Source organism: Falco rusticolus, chromosome 13, assembly GCF_015220075.1.
Source record: "Falco rusticolus isolate bFalRus1 chromosome 13, bFalRus1.pri, whole genome shotgun sequence".
NCBI lineage: Eukaryota > Metazoa > Chordata > Aves > Falconiformes > Falconidae > Falco > Falco rusticolus.
This window is the reverse complement of record NC_051199.1, coordinates 21,936,027-21,955,824: the sequence shown is the minus strand read 5'-3', so window position 1 is coordinate 21,955,824 and position 19,798 is coordinate 21,936,027. Positions and strand designations below refer to the sequence as shown.

Genomic DNA, 19,798 nt, shown 5'->3' with positions numbered 1-19,798 from the left:
CCTCCGGTGGTTTCCTCCTCCCCTTCCCGGGGAAGGGGCTGGGAGCGCTCGGCCGGCCCGGCCGCGGGCGCAGGGCGGCGTTAATGGCTTTACAGCAATTAACGGGACGGAGGCGCGCCAGCCCGGGGAAGGACGCGCCCGTTATTCTCCTCCAGAACCCTCGCTTCCGCTCGGGTCACTTCCCGGGCCCCCCTCGCCGCCCTGGGGCACCGGCGGCAGCGGGCAGGGCGGCGCAGGCTCCGCCGCCGCGCTAGGGGGCAGCAGAGCGCCCAGGGGGAGCGGCCCCGCCCGGCCGGAAGACGGCGGCGGGCCGCGCCCCGGAGCGGGGCCGGGCGGGGCGGGGCGGCCGCTTCACCGCGCGGTGACGTCACGCCGCGCCCCTCCGCCGCCGCGTGCCCCCGGCCCCCCCTGGGCGGTGCACGCGCACTGCCCGCCACCGCCTCCGCCGCCTTCCCCCTCACCCTCCCCAGCGCGCGCCGCAGTTCCACTTCCGGCGGGCGGCGCCATCCCCATCCGGGGTCAGGGCCCCGCTCCCTTCCTGTTATTGCCCGTGCGGGAGGCGGCTCTGTGGGAGCGGCGCGGGGGCTGTTGGCGCCGCTTCCGCCAGTGGTGGTGGGGGACGGTGACCGTGACCCGCCGTGGGTTGTGGCGGTGGCGGCGGCGGCGGCTGCCGGGCGGCTCAGGGGGCCGTGAGTGCTGCGGTGCCGGGCCTGGCCCTGCCCTGCCCGTCGGGGCGGCGGCTGCGGGCCGGCTCGGCGGTGGGGAGGCCGCGCCTGTGAGGTGAGTGAGGAGGGGGTCGGGGCCGGGCCTGGGGCTGCCTGGCGTTCCCCAGGCGCGGTAGCGCTCTCCGGGGCATCCCGCGGCGGAGCGCCGCTCTTGGTAGGTTGTAGGGCGGCTGGCGTGTCTTCCGCAGCCGCAGGGGGGAGCGGGACCCTCGGGGGGCAGCGGGCTTCCCTCGGCTAGCAATGCTCCGAGCCGTTCCGTTGCCGCATCCCGATTTGTGGGTCTCCCGTCGTAGGGACGAGACTTGGGAGGGGATAAACCGTAATAGCTTGTTGCTGTCGCGTGTGGTTCTCTCCCACCGCCGAAATACAGCTGTTGTTTTTAAATGTGTTTCGGCCGCTCCTGTGGTGGAGTGTGTAGGCTTCACGGTGGGGCCAGCTGGTGACACTGGGAGAGCCTCTTCCGACGGGGGGTGTGTGTGGATCGGTGGCATACGGTGTTCTCTTCCAGCTGCAGTTGATTTACAGTAGCTGTGTCACATTTATGGTACCTGTAAAAGCAGCTTGCTTATTTCATGCTACTAGGAGATTTGGTTTTGTTATTAAATCTGAAACCTGTATTTCTTATGAGTACTTCAGTACTTTTTAAAAGACTGAATGTTAACAAAACTGACCAAACTAATGCAAACTGCACGTTTGCTTTTCTTTGGGGCTTTTGTTGCTGTTTTCAGTGTTCTTGAAGTTATTAAGGTGTCAGACCTAGTACTCCTGCTGCTGTTACTGGTATCTCTCTGTAACAGTCTTCTTTCTCTGTAACTCTTCTTGTCGACTTCAAAAATGTGATTGAACAGAGCTTACTTCATAAACAGTGCGTATACAGAACAAGCACAAAGGAAGTGTATGTTTAAAAGCAGACAGGATGGACTGTAAAGCTTTGCTGCAGTTAATTCTGCAGTTTTGAGCATTCTGCAGCAGACCTGTAAAGGAGTAGTCAGCTGGATTCTGAGTCTGGATTTTGTAGTAATTAATAGAAGAAATGTGGACTCTGTTCTGTTAGTTACTCATAAATATCCCCATTTTGAGCTATAGCAGGTTTTCAAATTCACCATACTGGATGAAGTTAGAAACTATCCCATCGTGTTTTGAATAATTTCTCCCACCTAACAACTTATAGAATTGTTCTTATACTTGTTGCTTCCATGCTGCAGTTCTACAATGCAGTGTAATAATCAAAGTCCACCTCTTGTGTGTAAACATTGTTAGTTGCTAGGAATATTCCAATACTCGGAATGGTGGGATTTAATCGTTTGTCTGCTGTGGGGAGCTGACTGGATAAGCTGTTCTGAAATAAAGCCCCATGTGGACTTAAAGTTTCACAGAATATAACTTCATTCTCAAACAATAACGTTGGCAAAGTTCTCCAGAGTGGTTAGTCATTTGGAAACATATTTTAGCCAATGTCATCACATAGACAAACCATGCATCAACCAGGCTCATAGGGTTTACAGAGAAATTTATGAAACCACACAATTCCTTGTGTGATCTGTGACGTATCCTGTTTTTTCGTTAAAACAATAAATATGGCAATGTTGGAGCTGCGGTTGAAACTTGACTGAAGCAGATGTCCTGCGTTGTATAGGTGTTAAGTTGATGCCATTCTTAGCAACCTGGAGACAGTGTTTTGTGGTTTGTTTTTGTTGGTTTTTTTTTTCAAAGCATGCTAAGCACAATCTACAAATCCATGCCAAGGTGTGCTTGGCTGCTTCAAAGTGTCATTTAGTATTAATGGCAGATTTGTTTTGCTGCTTGTTGCAGTTTACTTGCATCAATAATGACACTGAGTGGTCTGGGTGTTGAGATTTTTTTCTAGAGTTTTCTTCGGGAAAGGTGGTGTAGCTGAGCTGTTTACAAAGCAGTTGTGCTTTATTGGAAGTCATAAAGTAGTTCAATAGTTAGTTAACTGTTTCGCTGACAATCGGGCTGTTTCTGGAAGGAAGTGGGAGATAGCTCTTCCTGGATAACTTACTCCTGAAGTTGCTGAAATTTTTAGAATAGGATTTTCTAAAACAAGCAAGGGTTTTGTGCTTTACCATCATGCTATCTCACAAGACTAAGTGTATCATAAGAGGTTTTCAGTTATTGGAAGAAAATAACACTTTGAAAAGGTGTTACTGCATAAAGAATGGAGTTGATCATGGATGTTCCTCAGATGAAAATGTATAGCATGCTTTTTAATTACTTGGTCACGTGCAATATAGTTTTGAGTAACCTTGATGATCATCATGGTTTTAACTCAAAAAGAAATTAATCTATGAATGGCTAGACAGCAAGCCTAAGGCTGATACTTTCTCTGCACAAACTGCTTTGTTAAAAACTTTGTATGTAAGTCAATTCGTGATGTAGTCTTCTGGACTTCTGGTGCAGATTCTCTGGGTACCAGGAATACTCAGATATGTGAACAGCCTGCAAATATTTTTCGTTTCAGAATAGAAGACTATTGCAATTACTTTTCTTGCCTGTTTTGGGGGAAAGGAAATTGGGATGATGATACATTGGTTCAAATTCATGTGAGAAATAATCTCATAGGTGTGTATTGTATGTAGGTTTACTTTGCCTAGTTGAGTCCATTAATGAAGGTTAACAAAGATTGTTGTTAATGGGACACTTAATGTTGTACTTGGGTGAGGGGGAGCTAAGATTTTTGTAAAAAACTTTTGATACTGGTGATGAAATATTTTTATGATATATTTGGAATTGGAGCAGGAATATTACTGCAAAATTAGTTCTTCCAGTTTACTCTTAAAATACTACTATAAAAAGTTTTGTCATATTAAATTACTGTTTTGTAATTAACAAAATATGTGTGAGATCTAGTGTATCTCCCAGTTGAGGAAAAATGGGCCATATGAGCTTTTCTTGTATGCGTGATTGAGTTGGAGGAGGAGCATTAGGGAAAGAGTAAGAGTTTGTACTTTGAACTGAAGAAACAGACTTGTGGCTTGTAGTGTAAGCTAAGGTAGGTTTTGCCTTTTTTTTTTTCCAGCTTTTTATGCATTGCATTCCATGCTTGTGGGAGTTTTGTCTCATCCTTTTAAAAAGCCAGACATGCAGCTGCTCCAAGTGATGATGCCTGTCTGAAATTGTAGCTATGGCTAGAAAAGGCCACAAAAATATTTATGCTAAAACTGGGTGGGAATTTTCTTTTGCTCTTTAAGTTCAATGTGTCATGGCAAAGAATTGTTACAGGTTTCTCTTTGTAGTATCCCAATCCAAATGTGAGCAGTGGAGAGAGAAAAGAGATTTGTTTGTTTATTTGGACACCAAACGTGAACTGTTTTGAGTACAGGGTTGATTCATATAATCTCCAGAGGCTCCTTCCACCTGAATTTATTCTATACATCTATTTCTGAATCTTTAGTGGAGTGTTAAATGAACCAGAAATAAAATTCAGAAATATGAACTGTTTTCCTGCAGCACTGCTATTGTATTAACTTGAAAAACCCCAAACTAAACAACAACAACAAAAAACCCCAACACAAACCCAAGCCCAACTGGGGCGTAGAGGGAATTAAACATAAAAAAAGCCTTCCCCCCCCCTTTTTTTTTTTAAAATCCTCTAAGGTAATGTGTGATCAAGTGGAAACGCAGTAGACTGAGTACAGTTTATGTAATTCTGGATCTGTCTTTTCAGCTGAAGCAGTACTTAATGATTTTGCAGCCTGTGTGTGTATATATATATATAAAATTTACATAGCATGCATTTATACTTCAGTTCTGGAAAAGTATTTTCCTAGGTAATTCTGGATGCAGATTTTGTGAAAGAGTGTAAGAAGCCTGTGTATTTCACACAAGAAATGTGTGGGAGAGGGGACATAGTCACTTGTTCTCTATTAAGACAGTTCTTTTTTCTTAAAGCTGGTAAAGTGGGCAATGAAAGCACTTGGTCAATCATGCCTGCAAAGTACACTCACTGGGAATGTTTGTAGTCTGTTTTTGAAGTACAGTGCTCAAATACCTGAACTCCACGAATGTAATAGTGAAATTCGAAGAAACCAGCTTACCTGTGTGAAATTGAAGGGGAAAGAAGGATGGAGTGCTGGTGAAGCTGTCTCCCCTCTGGCATGGTGATAGCTTGTGGCAATAGAAGGAAATGGCTATGTCAGTCTAGTTTAAGAACAGTTGGGTTAAACATAGAATGTGAGGTTCATCAATCTCATTTCATGCCCCGCTGATATTTTTTTTTACTAGTAGAAGGTTAGATACACCTCAAAGAGATTGTTTTTGGTTGTCTGTGTTTTTTTGTTTACCCATTAACACATTTACTTAATTAACTTAATGGATTTTTATGTAGAAAAACTTTGGCAGTTTTGCTTGCAGCTTCTGACTTAACAACGTGCTTGTAAAAGTAGCTTTTGAGGATTATGAGCCATAAAGTATATTTGTCGAATACAGGAGACTTACTGAATTGGCAAAGGCTTATTGTAGGGTTCCCTGAAACTTTGAGACAGTTGAGTCACATTACTGGCTGTACGTTATGACCCTCTTCTCAGGCAAAGAAATGTAGAGAATCATCCCTTGGGTGTTTTCTCTCAAAGTCCAGACAGAAAAGAAAGAAAACTGGAAGGTTGCCTCCTAGATTGTACATGTCAAAAAACTTACCTGTCATTGAGGCTTAACTGTATTTGTTATTTCCATACTAATGAGTCAGTCTTGTGGCAGTTAATGGTGATGAATGGTCGTTGCCCAACATGTTTCAAGGCTGTTCTTGCTTTTTTAACTCTCACTGTTAACTTGGATCATGGTCCTTCCAGAAGCATGGATTTTCTGCTGAGATTGCACTTGTCTTGGAAAAGTGTCTTTAACCTATCAGCTGTTTAGCTGTGGATCCTTGCAGAGGACACTAAATCTGTGAGCAAAAAAAAATCACCCTTGTTGCAACCTAATTCCTTCTTTTAGTTGCTGGCAGTCAACAAAGAAACAAGTTCTCTTAAACATTTCTTGCATTTTGAGGATGTTCAATGTTACTGAAAAGAAGTATTCAAGATTCAGCATTTCATCTGAGACTAATCAACCATAAGTAGAAATATCTGCCTGTTCTGTGACCTGAATTTAATAGAACAAAATTTTCTTTACCTTGGGACTTTGGCATCTGCCTTGCTAGAAGAGTGAGGAGACTGATGTCTGCAAAGATGCAGCCAAACTAAGCACCAGACACTTGAGAATACAAGCACAAAAAAAATCAAGAATGAGCAAAGAGTAAACACTGGTTTACCAAGGAAGCAGAGTGGAGATGAATTGTTTCTTTCTCAAACTCAAAAATATACTTTGTGTGACTGAGGTATGTTATGATCCAACTTTGATGCTTGTGCCATTAAGTTTTCATTAAGGCTGAAAAATAACTTGACTCTTGACTGCAGGCATAGTTTAAAAGATCAGAGTTAATGGTGCTAACATACGGAGAAGTTTCTAGATAGAGCTAGCTCCCTCTGGGAAAAGGGAAGTAAAAGCTTCCATTCCAAATACTCTAAAATATGCTTGTTGTGGTCATTAAACTGCTTAGATTATAAAACATACCACTTACTCTTCATTTTTGTATTTATGTTCCCAGCTCTTAACAGAGTAATGAGCAAATGTTGTGCCTGGATTATAGAAGTGGAAGTGATGCTAATAAAACTGAAAATTGCCCTTCTGCCTTCATATGTGGCTTATGTGGATGCTGAACAACCAGTTCAAGTTATCAGTTTATCAGGGCAGTTTCCACTGATGGGAGTAAAGGGATTAATATATTGTATTTTATCTTCTTGCAATTTCATGCTGTCACCTCTGAACTATCCTTCAGTCTTGATGTTCAGTACTGTAGAAAAACATTTGTCCCAAGAAAAAATCTGGTGTCTAAGTGAAAGAGCTAATTTTTAAGCAACATCCAGACATGTTGAATATTCTTGTTTGTGGTGTATAATTGGGGATGTGTCCAAATAGGGTGCCTGTGAGTGCCGCTTTCAGTCTAGCCAGTTTGTTGCCAAGATTGATTTATAACAAGTTGTGTTTGTGTTTTGGTATAAAATAGTAATGTGTGAAATCAAAATGCTGTCACTGTAGATGATAAACTTAACCAATTATGTGAATTTTTTTCATAAGTGGTCACTAGATAAAATGTTTAAAATGTATTGTAACACTTTAATTGAGAAAGTAAAGTTTTTATTTTCTCATGTTAACTACTTACCAAGATTGTGGTCAGTAAAATTCTAATAACCTGCCGCCTTCACTGTGCTCTGAAATGGAGCATAAAGCACTGGTGTCATTATCAATGCTTAGCAGTGCTCTCTTGACCTTAGATACCTCTAGCTTGGAATGTTTTGACATGTAGGGGAAGATGGCATAACTACCACCAAGAGATAAAGGGTGAAAATGGAAGCCAACAAGCAACAAAATGGCACTGTTGGTACATAAACAGAGGGATAGCAAAGCCTATTCCTGACTGGAAACTCTTCTTAAATGTGTTGTAAAATTAGTTTGCAATCCAGCTCTTTATCTCTTCTTTCGTCACCTCTTTTTCCAAACTTTTCATTCTATATCAGCAGATAGGATAGTATCACAAGCAACTTCAAGGCAATACGTGACATGTACCCATTATTATAGCTTCCAATCTCTTGCTGTCCTGTATGTCAGCAGGTTATTTAAACAGGGAGAAAAAAGATGATTTGCAATATAGTCACCCTTCCCGAATTGGGGTTTTTATGGGTTGAAATTAAATCCAAAACACTTAAGCTTTTGTGGTCTTCTGTTCTATCCCAGGGTTAAACTTCACCAGGCTGAAAACTGCTTTCAGTCTTTTTGAATATACACACAGACAACATTAACAAAGTGTTTCCAAAGAAACATGTATTAAAAATACTTCCATGTTTGTGTGGATGTGTAAAGCTCTCTTAATAGCAGTGACTGACTGCTGCCAGTATCTTCTTGGCTTTTTTTAAATAAAGGTCTTTCCTTCTAACATCCCTCTTACAGAGCTCTGATTGTAGTAGTAGGCATGTGCCTTAGTTTCAGAGTGTTTAATTGGAATATGGAAGTGACTTTCCAAGCTGGGAATTTGAGAAATCTTTAAACTATTGTGGAAATGTTACTGGTATTCACTGTTTAAATGCTTACGAACTTATGTCACTTTATTCTGTGGAAAGTTCATGTTAATTGCAAACGTTATCTATTTAGGCAAATATTAGCCATTTATTTCAGATGTTGTAAAAGCAAATTCCTGGTACACTGACCTTGTTAGAGAAACAATTTGGGTAACAGCTTGAAGTATAGGAGAGAGATGCACTAATAACAAGCTTAATGTCTCAGTAGCCCCACACTTGAAATCATGCTTTCGTGTTTGCACAACATTGAGTTTGCAAAGCAGATGCTTCTAACAGATACGTACAGAAATGATAAACATTTGATTAAACATGCTGAAGAACCATTTATCACAGTTTACCGTAACTGTTTTTATACTTCAGGCTGAAGCATGCAGGACCTAATGACATACATAGTCACAGTGAATCATGTTTGTTTGTACTTCTTGAGCAGAAACGTAAATATGTTAGTGTCTTGAGTCATCATTGCTGTTTTGGCATCCAGCCTGTATATGCAGAGAAAAGTCTCATTCAACCAGAGTCAACAGCTAGAACGAGAATCAACCTATGCTCTTGAAGGCTTCAGAGAAATGTTTCTGTTGTAACTTACATAAAGCAGTGAAATATGCTTACCAAATCAGGAATTTGGTCGACAGTATTGCTTCACATAGAAGATCTGGTTTTCTGATGTGCTTAGGTGCAATGCATCTAAGTGATCTGTGACCTTCAAGAGAATGAAGCCTGATGGGAGCATGTAGTAGTGCTAAATGTGTTGTGGCTGAATAGTGTGCCACTCACACAGGTGGTTGTGTGGGGTAGGCAGGACAGTTGGTATGCTGCTGGGGTAAATAAAGGTCTGTTGATAATATTTTATGGAAAACTGTTGACGCTTACCTTTGAGCAGGGTTATCATTTACTGCTAAATAAATATTTAGTTAATTGCCATTGACTCTGTATCACAAACAAGTTTAGTAGGGGTAGTACTTCATTATTTCTGACTGACTCTGGAAAAGCCATGGTATTTTCCTGTTGTGATTATAACTCATGTAGAAGCAGGCAACTTATGCAAGGCAAGATTTGGAAGGAACTGGACTTGTTTGCCTATCTTATTCCACATGTCTTTGTAGAAGACTATTTGTTAAGAACTGTTAATTTCAGCTGTATAAAGGGCAGGAGTATTTAGCTGCAGAATTAAAACTTTTCGTTATGGTGGCTGTGCCTTTGTGTTAACTCTGCCACAAACTTCCTTCTCTCAACAAATGGTTTTTAAAAGGGAGTTAAATACCTCAATGGAGAATGTATTGTTTTGATCTTTTAGTTTGGGAGCTTAAACAAAGAAAAAAAACCCCCAACCTTCCATGGCTTTTGCTGAGGCATGTGGTTCCTTACAAATGCTCTATCAAAAGTAAAGTTGCATCCCATCCTCGATATGCCAGAAAATAAAAGATGATGACTTTTGCTAACGGAATTCAGTAAGGTCGTGCAGACTAAACCCGTACTTCTCTAAATACTGTCTGGGCTACAGAAGTCAGTTAAGATAGAATAAATCGCAAGCTAATTTATGTTTGGATTATAGAACAGAAACATCTGTCTTCCAGTTCACTGTTCCATGCTTAATATTAAAAATCTGCAAAGTTGCAAAAATACTGCTGTTCACTGCCACTCCCAAAATTTTTTTATGCATCAGTTGCTTTCAGGGAACCGGAGTAATTTAGTACAGAGGAAACCCTTTATCTCAATTTGAAAGTTTGTCAGACTCCATCCTAAGAAACGTTACGTAGGAAGTACACAATATGCTGTAAGTCGGTCTGAGTTTCATGTCTTTCTCAGCTACTTCTTACTAAAGGAGGGGCGCACAGGGTGGATCTTTTGAGTGAAAGTTGATATAAAAACCAGTAGTGGGTACATGCTCCATGAATTTTTTTCTTACACTTCTCTCTGTGCCTTCCATCCAGAGGAGCTGGTCATGTGAACGTTGTAGACTGAACCCTCTTGATACTTGCTTGTGGCAGAGGCAAGCGTAGCAGCATGAGGACTGCAGTACCTCTGGTGTTCTGTTGCCATTCTGCTGTAGCCTTTCTAGGTATGGACAACGCGAGAGGAAATCTTTCCTCTTTTTCAGTACAACTGGAGGTTCATCTTGCTGCAGCAGAGAGCCAAGGTGACATGCCTGGGGGAGATGGGCACCAGGAAAAGCCCAGTATCTGAGTTAAGGCTCTGCTACACAGCTGCTTAGGTTAAGTGAAGATTCAGGCTAGATCAGAGCATAGACCACCTGCATTTACTCTGCTTTGGCTCCTTGTCTGTGCCAGTGCTTCCTGTTTTTAAACATCCTGTTTATGTCTGGGATCCAAATATCCCAGGAAGAAGGGAGGATGGGAAAAAACACGGAAAGAAAACAGCGTTATTAAAGGTGGAGCTTTTAGTTTTTCTATATATAGTTAGCATTTGTTACCTATCTAATCAAGTTTCATGAATGACATTCCAGAGTAATCTTTTGTTTACACTGTCATGCAGTAATTTCCAAAAGCAGAATATTTCTGCATACAAAAGCTGTCACTGAACCCCTTACTATTTGTAGCAAGGAGCAGAATATGGTTTGTGGTGTGCTTTTACTTCATCCTCTTTCTGCTCTTAACATAAAAAAATGTTTATCACCCATGTAACAGTATTAAAAACATTTAATCAGAGGAAAACCTTATTTCTGTTGGTGCAAAATGGCATGTTCCTCTGACTCATGGCTGAACTTCAAGGCGTTTGATTTAAAGAGCTTGAAAGGGTTTGAGTGCTGCTCACTGAGCTTCAGAGTACGCACCTAGCTGAGGAGGAGCAGCTCCAGCCAGAACAGAGCCAGATGGGAGAGTGATTCTTATCCTGCTACATGGCAAGTCAAGCAAGCTGTTGAAATAATGAGTAAGCAGATGCATGAAGTTTAAAGAGAAAATGCATTGCTTCTCTAATTCTTTGTTGTTTCTTATGACTAGTAGTCTTCTGTAAGTAACAAAATCTTTTCCTTTGAGGTGAAGCTAGAAATGGAATTGCTGAATGATTTCAGACTAAAAAGGAAGATTTAATTCTAGGCTTTCCTTTGTTTAAAAAAGAGAAAAAAAAAATCTGTCTTTGACTAGAATAAAATGTTCTGGGACAGACGTTCTGCTCTTGGTATGTCATGGGATCCCTAGGGAAAAAGCACAATTGTAGTGGGAGTTGTAGAGGTCACCAGCAACTTGCAAATGTCTCTTTCTCGTGATCCTGTTTTCATGGTTCCCAGATAGTGAGTGAAGCTATAAACAATATGCCTGCATGCATGGGGGAGGGCAAGCAAGGAGATTTGAATGTAAGAATTTACAAAGGTCTTCTGATTTTCTTGAAGGAAAAAAAGACTCCAGCAATAGCAAGTCTTTTTAAATTGTTAATCATGTTTTTGTTTCAGCTGTCTGATCTATATTTTTTCCAGTAACAAATAACGTGTGTGTGTATATATATATACACCTCTTAGCCAATACTTTGTAGTGAGTTATTTGGGTTTTTTTCAGGATGACCCCACTATTAATTTGGTTTATGGTATCTGAAAGTCACTACAACTAGAATCCAAGAATATTATGTTCTGAAACAAAAATATATATCTGTGTGTAAGGTAACTTTTAAAGAAAACTTTGTTGAAATATAATCAACACATGTTCTCATATCTAGCTAAACTGGAACTTGGTTTCGCTAATTTTCAGTGAGATTTTACATTCATAGGAAAGAATGATCTTGTATTTCTGCTGTACCGTAATTCTACAGATGCTACCAATGATGTTAATTCTTCTTAGCTCTGTCAAGAAAAAAGGCAAAGCTACTAAGTAGTTTCTTTGCCGGTGGTGGTGGTGTAGGTAACTACAAATAAATTGGTAGTGTTTGAAAATACTTGCCTGTTTCATAAGGAAAATAAATGCTAAGAAGATGTGTTTTCAACAGTGTTAAATTCTTTTTGTATGTTTCCCTGGAGCTGCTGTTTGTGATCAGATAAGCAATTCTGTGTATCTGTCCCTTTTCTGTGAAACGATGATGAAAGTAAGATGTAAGGAATAGGACAACATAACTGCAATACTGCAGTCTCCTGCTTTCTATTCTAAAGAAAGCAATATTTCTACTGTTTAAATCTGTGAGTAATAATGTTTTCATTGAGGACAATTACGGACATCTTTGTACTAGTCTTCCCGGATTTTGGAAAAAAGCCAGCTTGGCAAACAGGAAGAAAAAAAAGGGACAGTACTGAAAATATCTAGTCTGGGACAGTCTTACCGTCACTGCACAGCAGATTTGGACAACAGCAAAGTTACACAGACAACTGTGCCTGGTCGTCTTCATGGTGAGAGATGAGAATAAAACCTGTGATCTCCAGGAAGTTTGAGATGTTTTGCATTCTGAAAAGTGTTACTCTTATCCCAGGAATGTTTTTATCCCTGCCCCTTTTTGTTTTGAGGTTTCCACAGAAATTTAAAACTTATTTGGGGACATACCTGTAGTTGATATTTATGTCAGTTTGCTAGGCATCAAGAAAATAATTTAAATTACACAGGAGTGTGCAGTAAATGAGAATCTGTAAACATAGTTGAATTATTTAATGAGTAGAAAACTTCTGTGACAGTGCTAAGAGTCTAGAGGGAGTATCTACCTGGAAAAGAAATCAAATCTAGATACAAATCATAATAAGCAGCTCTTTGATACCAAAGATACTGAAAATTATTGCAAAAGACTGCTGCATCCTGTCTATGAAAGCAAGGTAATGGGATTTGTCTTGTGACTGGAAAAACTAATGGACTTCAATTGAAATGTAGTAGTTAATTGATTGGCTGTTTCAAGTGTGGACTGATGAAATTGTATTGAGTGTTTAGTCTATCCTTTTGAGTTTATTTTGAAACACTAGCTGATGTTTATAGCAATGCAAAATTATTCGGTTCTCTCTGTGTTGCTAGAATGTGTACCTCTTTGCGTAAGATGCCATACTTTATACATGTAATACAGTATTACAGCAGAGTATACTTTTCCTTCGTGCTTCCTCCTGTGCTTGCTAGGTTCCTTGTTAGTTGGTACATCACAGATGGAATTTCCTTCTTGCAGAGCCTGAAGAGTAACTGTAGGTGCTTATGCTGATGACAGACACAATAACAGTAAGTCTCCTTAAGTGAACAAAACCACCTTCCTTTTTTTCCCCTCCTAGACTGGCCCACAGACTTGCACAGTGGGTCTTCACCTGCTTTATAAGACATAAGTGTTAGTGTTAGATGGAGCTTCTCTCCTTGGAGAACATGCCTACATGTAATTTACACAACAGGGGAAAAAAGCCTTATCAGTTAACTGTGTTTTTTAATGTACATATCTTATTGCCAAATCCTGATACATATGTGGAGTTGGTAGAGTGTGTGTGAGTAATCTCCAGACAGTGAAAATCAATTCACTTCATCTAAACTGTAAACAGATAATCTGTAAAAATGAATGTTCCTTTAGCTGGGAAGTGTTCACACCTTCTGATAGAGGAGCTCTTGAAAGGTTGCTTTTTGTTCGTTTGTTTTTTTGAAATGTAGATTCCCTCTGTGCTGGAGGGTAACACTGCTTCCTTTTAGCAACACACCTAAAACTTAGATCAGTGACGCTCCTGTTTCAGTTTCTTCTGGCAAATTGTTAATGTACGAAAAACACAGCAGAAAAAATACTGCCAGTGTGTCCTGCTGAGCTATAGATGCACAGGGCTTTTATGTGTACAAGTGCGGTGAAAACAGCTGCAGTAGCCTGAGATGTCTTTAGGGGAAAAAATATGTGGGTTTCTGACTCAAGTTAATTTGTCCCAAGCTTAGTTTGCTTAAGTTATGAACTCAGAAAGTACTGCTTTGGGTACTAATGTTAGGAACCAATATTAACTCTCCTGCAGTACAATTCTTACTGAATTTCTTCCTCATTGAGCTCCTTTCCTTGAGGGGAAGAAATTCTTTTCAGAAGGAGTAGCAGAAAACTTCATGATGGTCTCATATAAATCTTTACACAATTAACAGTTGTAGGCCATGAAGCAGCCATTAGAAAAATGGCTGTAGGCTGTAACTTGTAATAAAATATTCAATAGAATGAAATTGAGTTAACGATGCTGCTGTAGTTCTGCACAATTCAGTGCTGTGAGATAAAACTGTCATAGTTTACCAAAACCAAATTTTCTAAACTTGCAGTCTCAGTTACTCTAAAGGACTGTCAGCTATATGAGACTGTAGCTGATTGCTGTCCTGTGAGAAAATAGATGATAGTGTGAATATAAGTGTATCTGGAAGCCAGTAGGAATCAGTATTTTCGGAGGTATGTTGTTTAACTTCCCTCTTTCTCTATGTGTATGTCAGGTTTTGAAATTCCCTTCAAAAATAATAGCTTCTAGGTTGGGTGCTTAGCAAAGTTAGTGAAGGAGAATGTGCTGAAAGGATCAGGAAGGCTGTAACGAGTTGAAAAGAATGTGATTTGATCAGTGAGTGTCTTTACGTTTGGCCTTTCTGACCATCTGTGGTGCTGTAGAGTCATAGACTGGTTTGGGTTGGAAGGGACCTGTTTGTGTCTCACCACCCTCACAGTGGTGAATTTCTTCCTTGCATCTAGTCTAAATCTACCCCTTTTTCAGTGTAAAGCCATTGCCCCTTGTCCTATTGCTATGTGCCTGTGTAAAAAGCCCCCCTCCAGCTTTCTTGTAGGCCCCCTTTAGGACTGGAAGGCTGATGCTCTAAGGTGTCCCCGGGGCCTTCCCTTCTCCAGGCTGAACAACCCCAACTCTCAGCCTGTCTTCCCAGGAGAGGTGCTCCAGCCCCCGATCATCTTTGTGGCCGCCCCTGGGCTCGCTCCAACAGGTCCATGTCCTTGTTATGTTGCGGGCCCCAGAGCTGAATGCAGTGCTCCAGGTGGGTCTCACAAGAGCAGAGTGGAGGGGGAGAATCACCTCCCTTGACCTGCTGGCCACGCTTCTTTTGATGCAGCCCAGATTTGGTTGGCTTTCTGGGCTGCAGATGCACATTGCTGGGTCATTGGCCAGCACCCCAAAGTCATCGTCAAAGCTGCTCTCAATGCGTTCTCTGCTGAGCCTGGATTTGTACTTGGGATTGCCCCAAGCCAGGTGCAGGACCTTGTCCTTGTTGAACTTCAAGAAGTTTGCGTGGGTGCACCTCTCAATCCTGTTAAGGTCCCTCTGGATGGCATTCCTTCCAGTGTGTTGACCACACCACTCAGCTTGGTGTCATCGGCAAAGTTGCTGAGGGTGTGCTCAATCCCGCTCTGTCACTGACAAAGGTGTTGAACAGCACCAGTCCCAGTACTGACAATGGAGGAACGCCGCTCATCACTGATCTCCATTGGGCACTGTTGACCGCGACTGTTCGAATGCGACCATTCAGCCAATTCGTTACCATAGAGTGGTCCATCCTTTAAATCAATGTCTCCAGTTTCGAGACAGGTATGCTGACAGTGTGGGACAGAGTCAGATGCTTTGCACAAGTTCAGCTATCTGCAACAGGGATAAAACTTCAAGGTGTTCTTGTAAGGTCAGGAATTGCAAGAATGATGTAGTGTTCACTTGAAGTGTTTGTGTGTACCTTTAGTTGGAGTTAAATAACATTTCTCTAGAATTCTCTTAATTATAGTCCTTTCACTGTCGAAGAACATAATTGATTCTATTTATTCCAGGCAGCTTTCCAGATTTGAAAGTGTACACAGAAACACAAGCTGCCAACTATACTTCAAAACTGTTTCTGTTTACATTTTTGCTTTCCAAATCCAAACCCTGGAGGCGTGCTTACATGTGCAAGTAGAATGAACGTGCTCACAAAATGACTATATACACCATTTCAGTATGTCTTTATCCCAGTTTAAAACAAAAGCTGCTGTTTTGGTGCAGTTGCTCTAAAAAGTGTAGATTTTGGGGTGTCTCTTTTGGACTCTTTGAAAATCTTTAAAGAAATGGTACTGAGTTGTCATTTAACACTTGAAGTTTTTAGAAAGCCAAGGTTTATTTTGACAAGATATTATCTAAAAGGATTTAATATGTATGCATGTCCCCCAGCCCTGCCTTTGTTTCTTTGTTAGCCATCCTTGGTAAGGAGGGTGGAAAAACTTACAGTGGAACAAACCACCATTCTTAAAGCTGAGCTAGCCCAGCACTGCTGCAGTCATGCTCACTCCCCTGCGTAGACCCTGGCATTTGTCTGACTCTGTGGTGGTCTCAATAAGGCACCTAAACCAGCAGAAGCTAGCCCAGGAAAGGAAGAGTAGTCCTCTTGCCACCTTAATCCATCTGGCCCTGTCATGAGCTGGCTCAGGGAGAACTATTGCTGGTGTGATGGAGAATGAGATGTGCCTTGGGCAGGGAGGAGAGGAGCTTTTACCACCATCAGTTCAGAGGAACCTCAACAGGGTTGTGGTACTTAAAAGACTACTGGTATAAACTTGGTCTGTGTTGTGAATACTTAATTGTGGTCCGTCTATATTATCATTGATTGTGTGGACAGAAAAGTTCTTATGACTGCATGTTCTCGGGGGTTTTTATGCTGGTGTGTGCCTTAATAGTGATGTGTTTCTGCCTATGCTTATAATTAAAAAATAGGCATGTGATTCAGCAGTATGGAGAAGGGAATCTCTTATTCATGTTTTTGCCTGATCAAAAAGGTGCTATTTAACCTTCTGTATATTTCTCTTTATCTATAAACAGGGGATAGTTTTTGGTAATTCGGAATTCTCCAAGTTACTCTAAATGGTGTTATTTGGGTTCACTTGAAATGTTTTGTAATTGGTAAGCTTTCCAAGTTTGGCTCTTTTAAATACAGTGTGTGTTCAGAACTTTCCATCTCAGCATCCGCTTACTGAGAGTGTTACAACAATGAGAAAAATAAAATAGCTTTTTCAAGCTCTCTTTTAAAAAAAGTCCGTTGCAAAGCCCCTTGTAAATATGCATGAGGTATTAGTGAAAAAGCATTTTTCTAAACCTGCAGTGGCACCTTAGTACTTCTGTTGATATTTTTAAAAGCACAAACTACAACTACAAAGGAGGGATTTAAAAAAGACAACCCTGTTGCTACTCAGAGTTGCTTAGGAAGAGGTGGATTTGGGAAAACAACTTTTTCATTCTAATGCTTTTTAAGAACTGAAGCATGGCAAAAGCAGGTACTGAATGTACTTGGAAGAAAAAGTAAGTTCCAAGGCATAAAAGTGGAGAAACAAGGATAATGATTTTATTTTTAAAAGCTATGCAATTTTTAATATTTATAATTTTGTATGTATTTTTACATATTACTTATATTTTTTTAGATTTGCTGAGCAATGGGCAAGCAGTATTCATTGCTTTTCTACAGTGAAAGCTTTCAGAAAACTGATAAAAACAGGAGAGATGTGAAGCTGTTGGTTCTTTCTGTTACAAAAAGAAACTAATTGGGGCAGTCTTAAGAGGTTCTTGACTTGAAAGGTGACTAAGAATGGCTTTAGAATAGTAGCTTGGTAGTTATCCTAGCCCTGTGCTTTTGGGATACGTAATTGATGGTGGAGGCATGATGGACAATAGACTGCTGTTTAGATGTCTGTTGATACTGCCCTTTCTTATAAGATACATGCTGAAGTTAATGAAATTGAGCTAAGTGTAAGTAATGCACTGTTAGTGATTTGCATGATGTATAATGGCGTTTCTGGTAACTTCCTATTCTGCAATGAGAGCTTAGGTCTGTGCTGTGTAGTTCTGTAAGAATGTCTTGCTGCCCTGTGACAGTCAGAAAAGCAACTTACTAGGAAATAGAAAAGGTTATGTCACTCTGTAGATGTGTGCTCAGTTTGAACTTTCAATGTTGTGTGCAAATACAGTTGTTTCCGCTCTATGTTGAAAAAAAAAAAAAAGGTATGGTAAAGGTGGAAGAGATGCGAAGAAGGTGACAAGGATTAAAAAAAAAATAGAATTACTTTGGGCAGAGAAGGACTGAGTCTGAGAAAGTTTTAATAAATACTTAGCTGTTATGTTAGCGAGGTTTGAATACTTCAGAGGTTTGGGATGAGAAAGTTCAAAAAAACCTGAAGCAGTGGTTTGAGTGAACTGAGTTGAGTTGATGGTTTATATCTCAGCCAAATAATAATACAAGTTTTGCTTTCCAAATTAAACGTGAAGAACTGGGTTTGCGATTTGCTTAAAAATTGTTGTAGTGATAATTTTATTAGAATTTTTTATCCTCACACTATTTAAGTGTTCTAGTCGTAAACTGTGAACTGAAGTAAAAAATTAATCCTCTATTTTTAAGACCATATGAGTATTCACATTTTTTCCCCCAAACTAGTGTGATTCTGCTATGAACTTTTGAGTAGACATTTATATCACATACTTGATAAAGCTGAAGTCTAAGGAACTTGTAATTTTCTTTGAGTGTAAAATTTATCCATAAATACTCATCTACAGTAAGCGGTGTTTGAACAATCCTATCTGAAGTTTCTTGTGGTGTTCATATTTTAAAGTTTTAATATTTAAATTTGATTTTTACTTAGGTTTACTCAGACGAATTACTGCTTGAAAAACTTCCAGTACAAAGTTATCTAAAGACTTAAAAATGCCTCCACGACCATCATCTGGTGAACTATGGGGCATCCACTTGATGCCACCGAGGATCCTTGTTGAGTGTCTTCTCCCAAATGGAATGATAGTGACTCTAGAATGCCTCCGTGAGGCCACCTTACTAACTATTAAACATGAACTCTTTAAAGAAGCAAGAAAATATCCCCTCTATCAGCTCCTTCAAGATGAATCTTCTTACATTTTTGTAAGTGTTACACAAGAAGCAGAAAGAGAAGAATTTTTTGATGAAACACGGAGACTTTGTGACCTGCGACTATTTCAGCCTTTTCTAAAAGTCATTGAACCAGTAGGTAACAGAGAAGAAAAGATACTTAATAGAGAAATAGGTGAGATTATCTTTATTTAAAATAGCTAAGCCATTTAACGGGCTGTTCTTCAAAATGCAAAACAAAGAATTGAAGTGGGTTGCATTTGTCTCCTGTATCTGTCAAAGTTTGCATTTCTTAACTGTCAGTTGTTGCATGAAATGTCCAAAGGTGCAGGTGCTGCTAGTAGTAAAGCTGATACTCGTGAACTGTGAATTAAACATTTTTTGCTGTTCTGCTTCGTTCGCATGTAAAATTTTTCCTTTGTACGTATTTGTAGTTGTATGTGAGTTAGAAGATTTTTTTTTGCTTGTCTTTTATTAGCAGGTTTGCATGTTGTTAAATCAATCTTAATTTGTAAGTTAACTTAAAACTTTTTAAGTTTACGTAATTGTGAATACTGGACTATACTCGGATGACGTTTGCAGTAGCACACATTTTAATACTGCTCTGTCTTGCTTAGAAAGTAAAATTTCAGACATGAAGTGGCACCCCCCTGAACACCTGAGGCCTGGAGAGGCAGAGGGGAGACAAATTGTAATGTTCTGTATCATCTCTGGAGTAGCTAACAGTTTTTCCGTTATCCATTGAGAAAGTACAGGGAGACTAGCATGTGTTTCAGCATCTAGGTTAACTATCTAAATTCGAGTAGTACAAACATAATCTACTCCCATTTTGTTGCTGATAGATGTGTATTGCAGTGGTAGAGACATCTCAACTGGAAATACTTGTTCTGGGGTACTCCTAATTGTTAAATTATTTGTTACAAATGCATAAGTAAACTACTTCTATTTTGTAAAGCTTAACCTGTTCAGGACTTGGGGAGAACAGTAGTTAGCTAAGCATGCAACAGAGGGCAACTGAAAGGTTCCATTTGAACATTCGTGCATAAATAATTATTTATGCAAGTAATCTCATCAAAGTAAGTGGAATTCCAATCTGAGACTGAGGACCTTTGAGAAACTTAATACATGAACGTATGCCAAAGAACTAAAGTTCAGTATCTCTTGGAGTACTGGCTACATTTTTAAATAGTGTAGTTCATATAAA

At 40.3% G+C, this 19,798-nt stretch overlaps 1 protein-coding gene across 8 annotated transcripts in view; it reads left to right on the top strand.

Annotated features, from left to right (window-relative positions):
- Nucleotides 1-496: 496 nt before the first annotated feature.
- PIK3CA (phosphatidylinositol-4,5-bisphosphate 3-kinase catalytic subunit alpha) overlaps nt 497-19,798 on the top strand; it is a 49,627-nt gene continuing 30,325 nt past the window's right edge. For 4 of the 8 annotated variants that reach the window (XR_005107345.1, XR_005107346.1, XR_005107344.1 and 1 more), the window contains exons 1-2: nt 11,894-12,188; nt 18,356-18,769. Coding sequence is in view for 5 of the 8 variants with exons in the window: in XM_037407501.1 (XP_037263398.1) it covers nt 18,418-18,769 (352 nt within the window). In the remaining 3 variants the exon portion in view is untranslated. Of the gene's footprint in view, nt 781-11,893; nt 12,189-12,894; nt 12,991-18,355; nt 18,770-19,798 lie in introns of those variants that run through there. The other 4 variants (XM_037407503.1, XM_037407504.1, XM_037407502.1 and 1 more) reach the window with 4 other exon arrangements.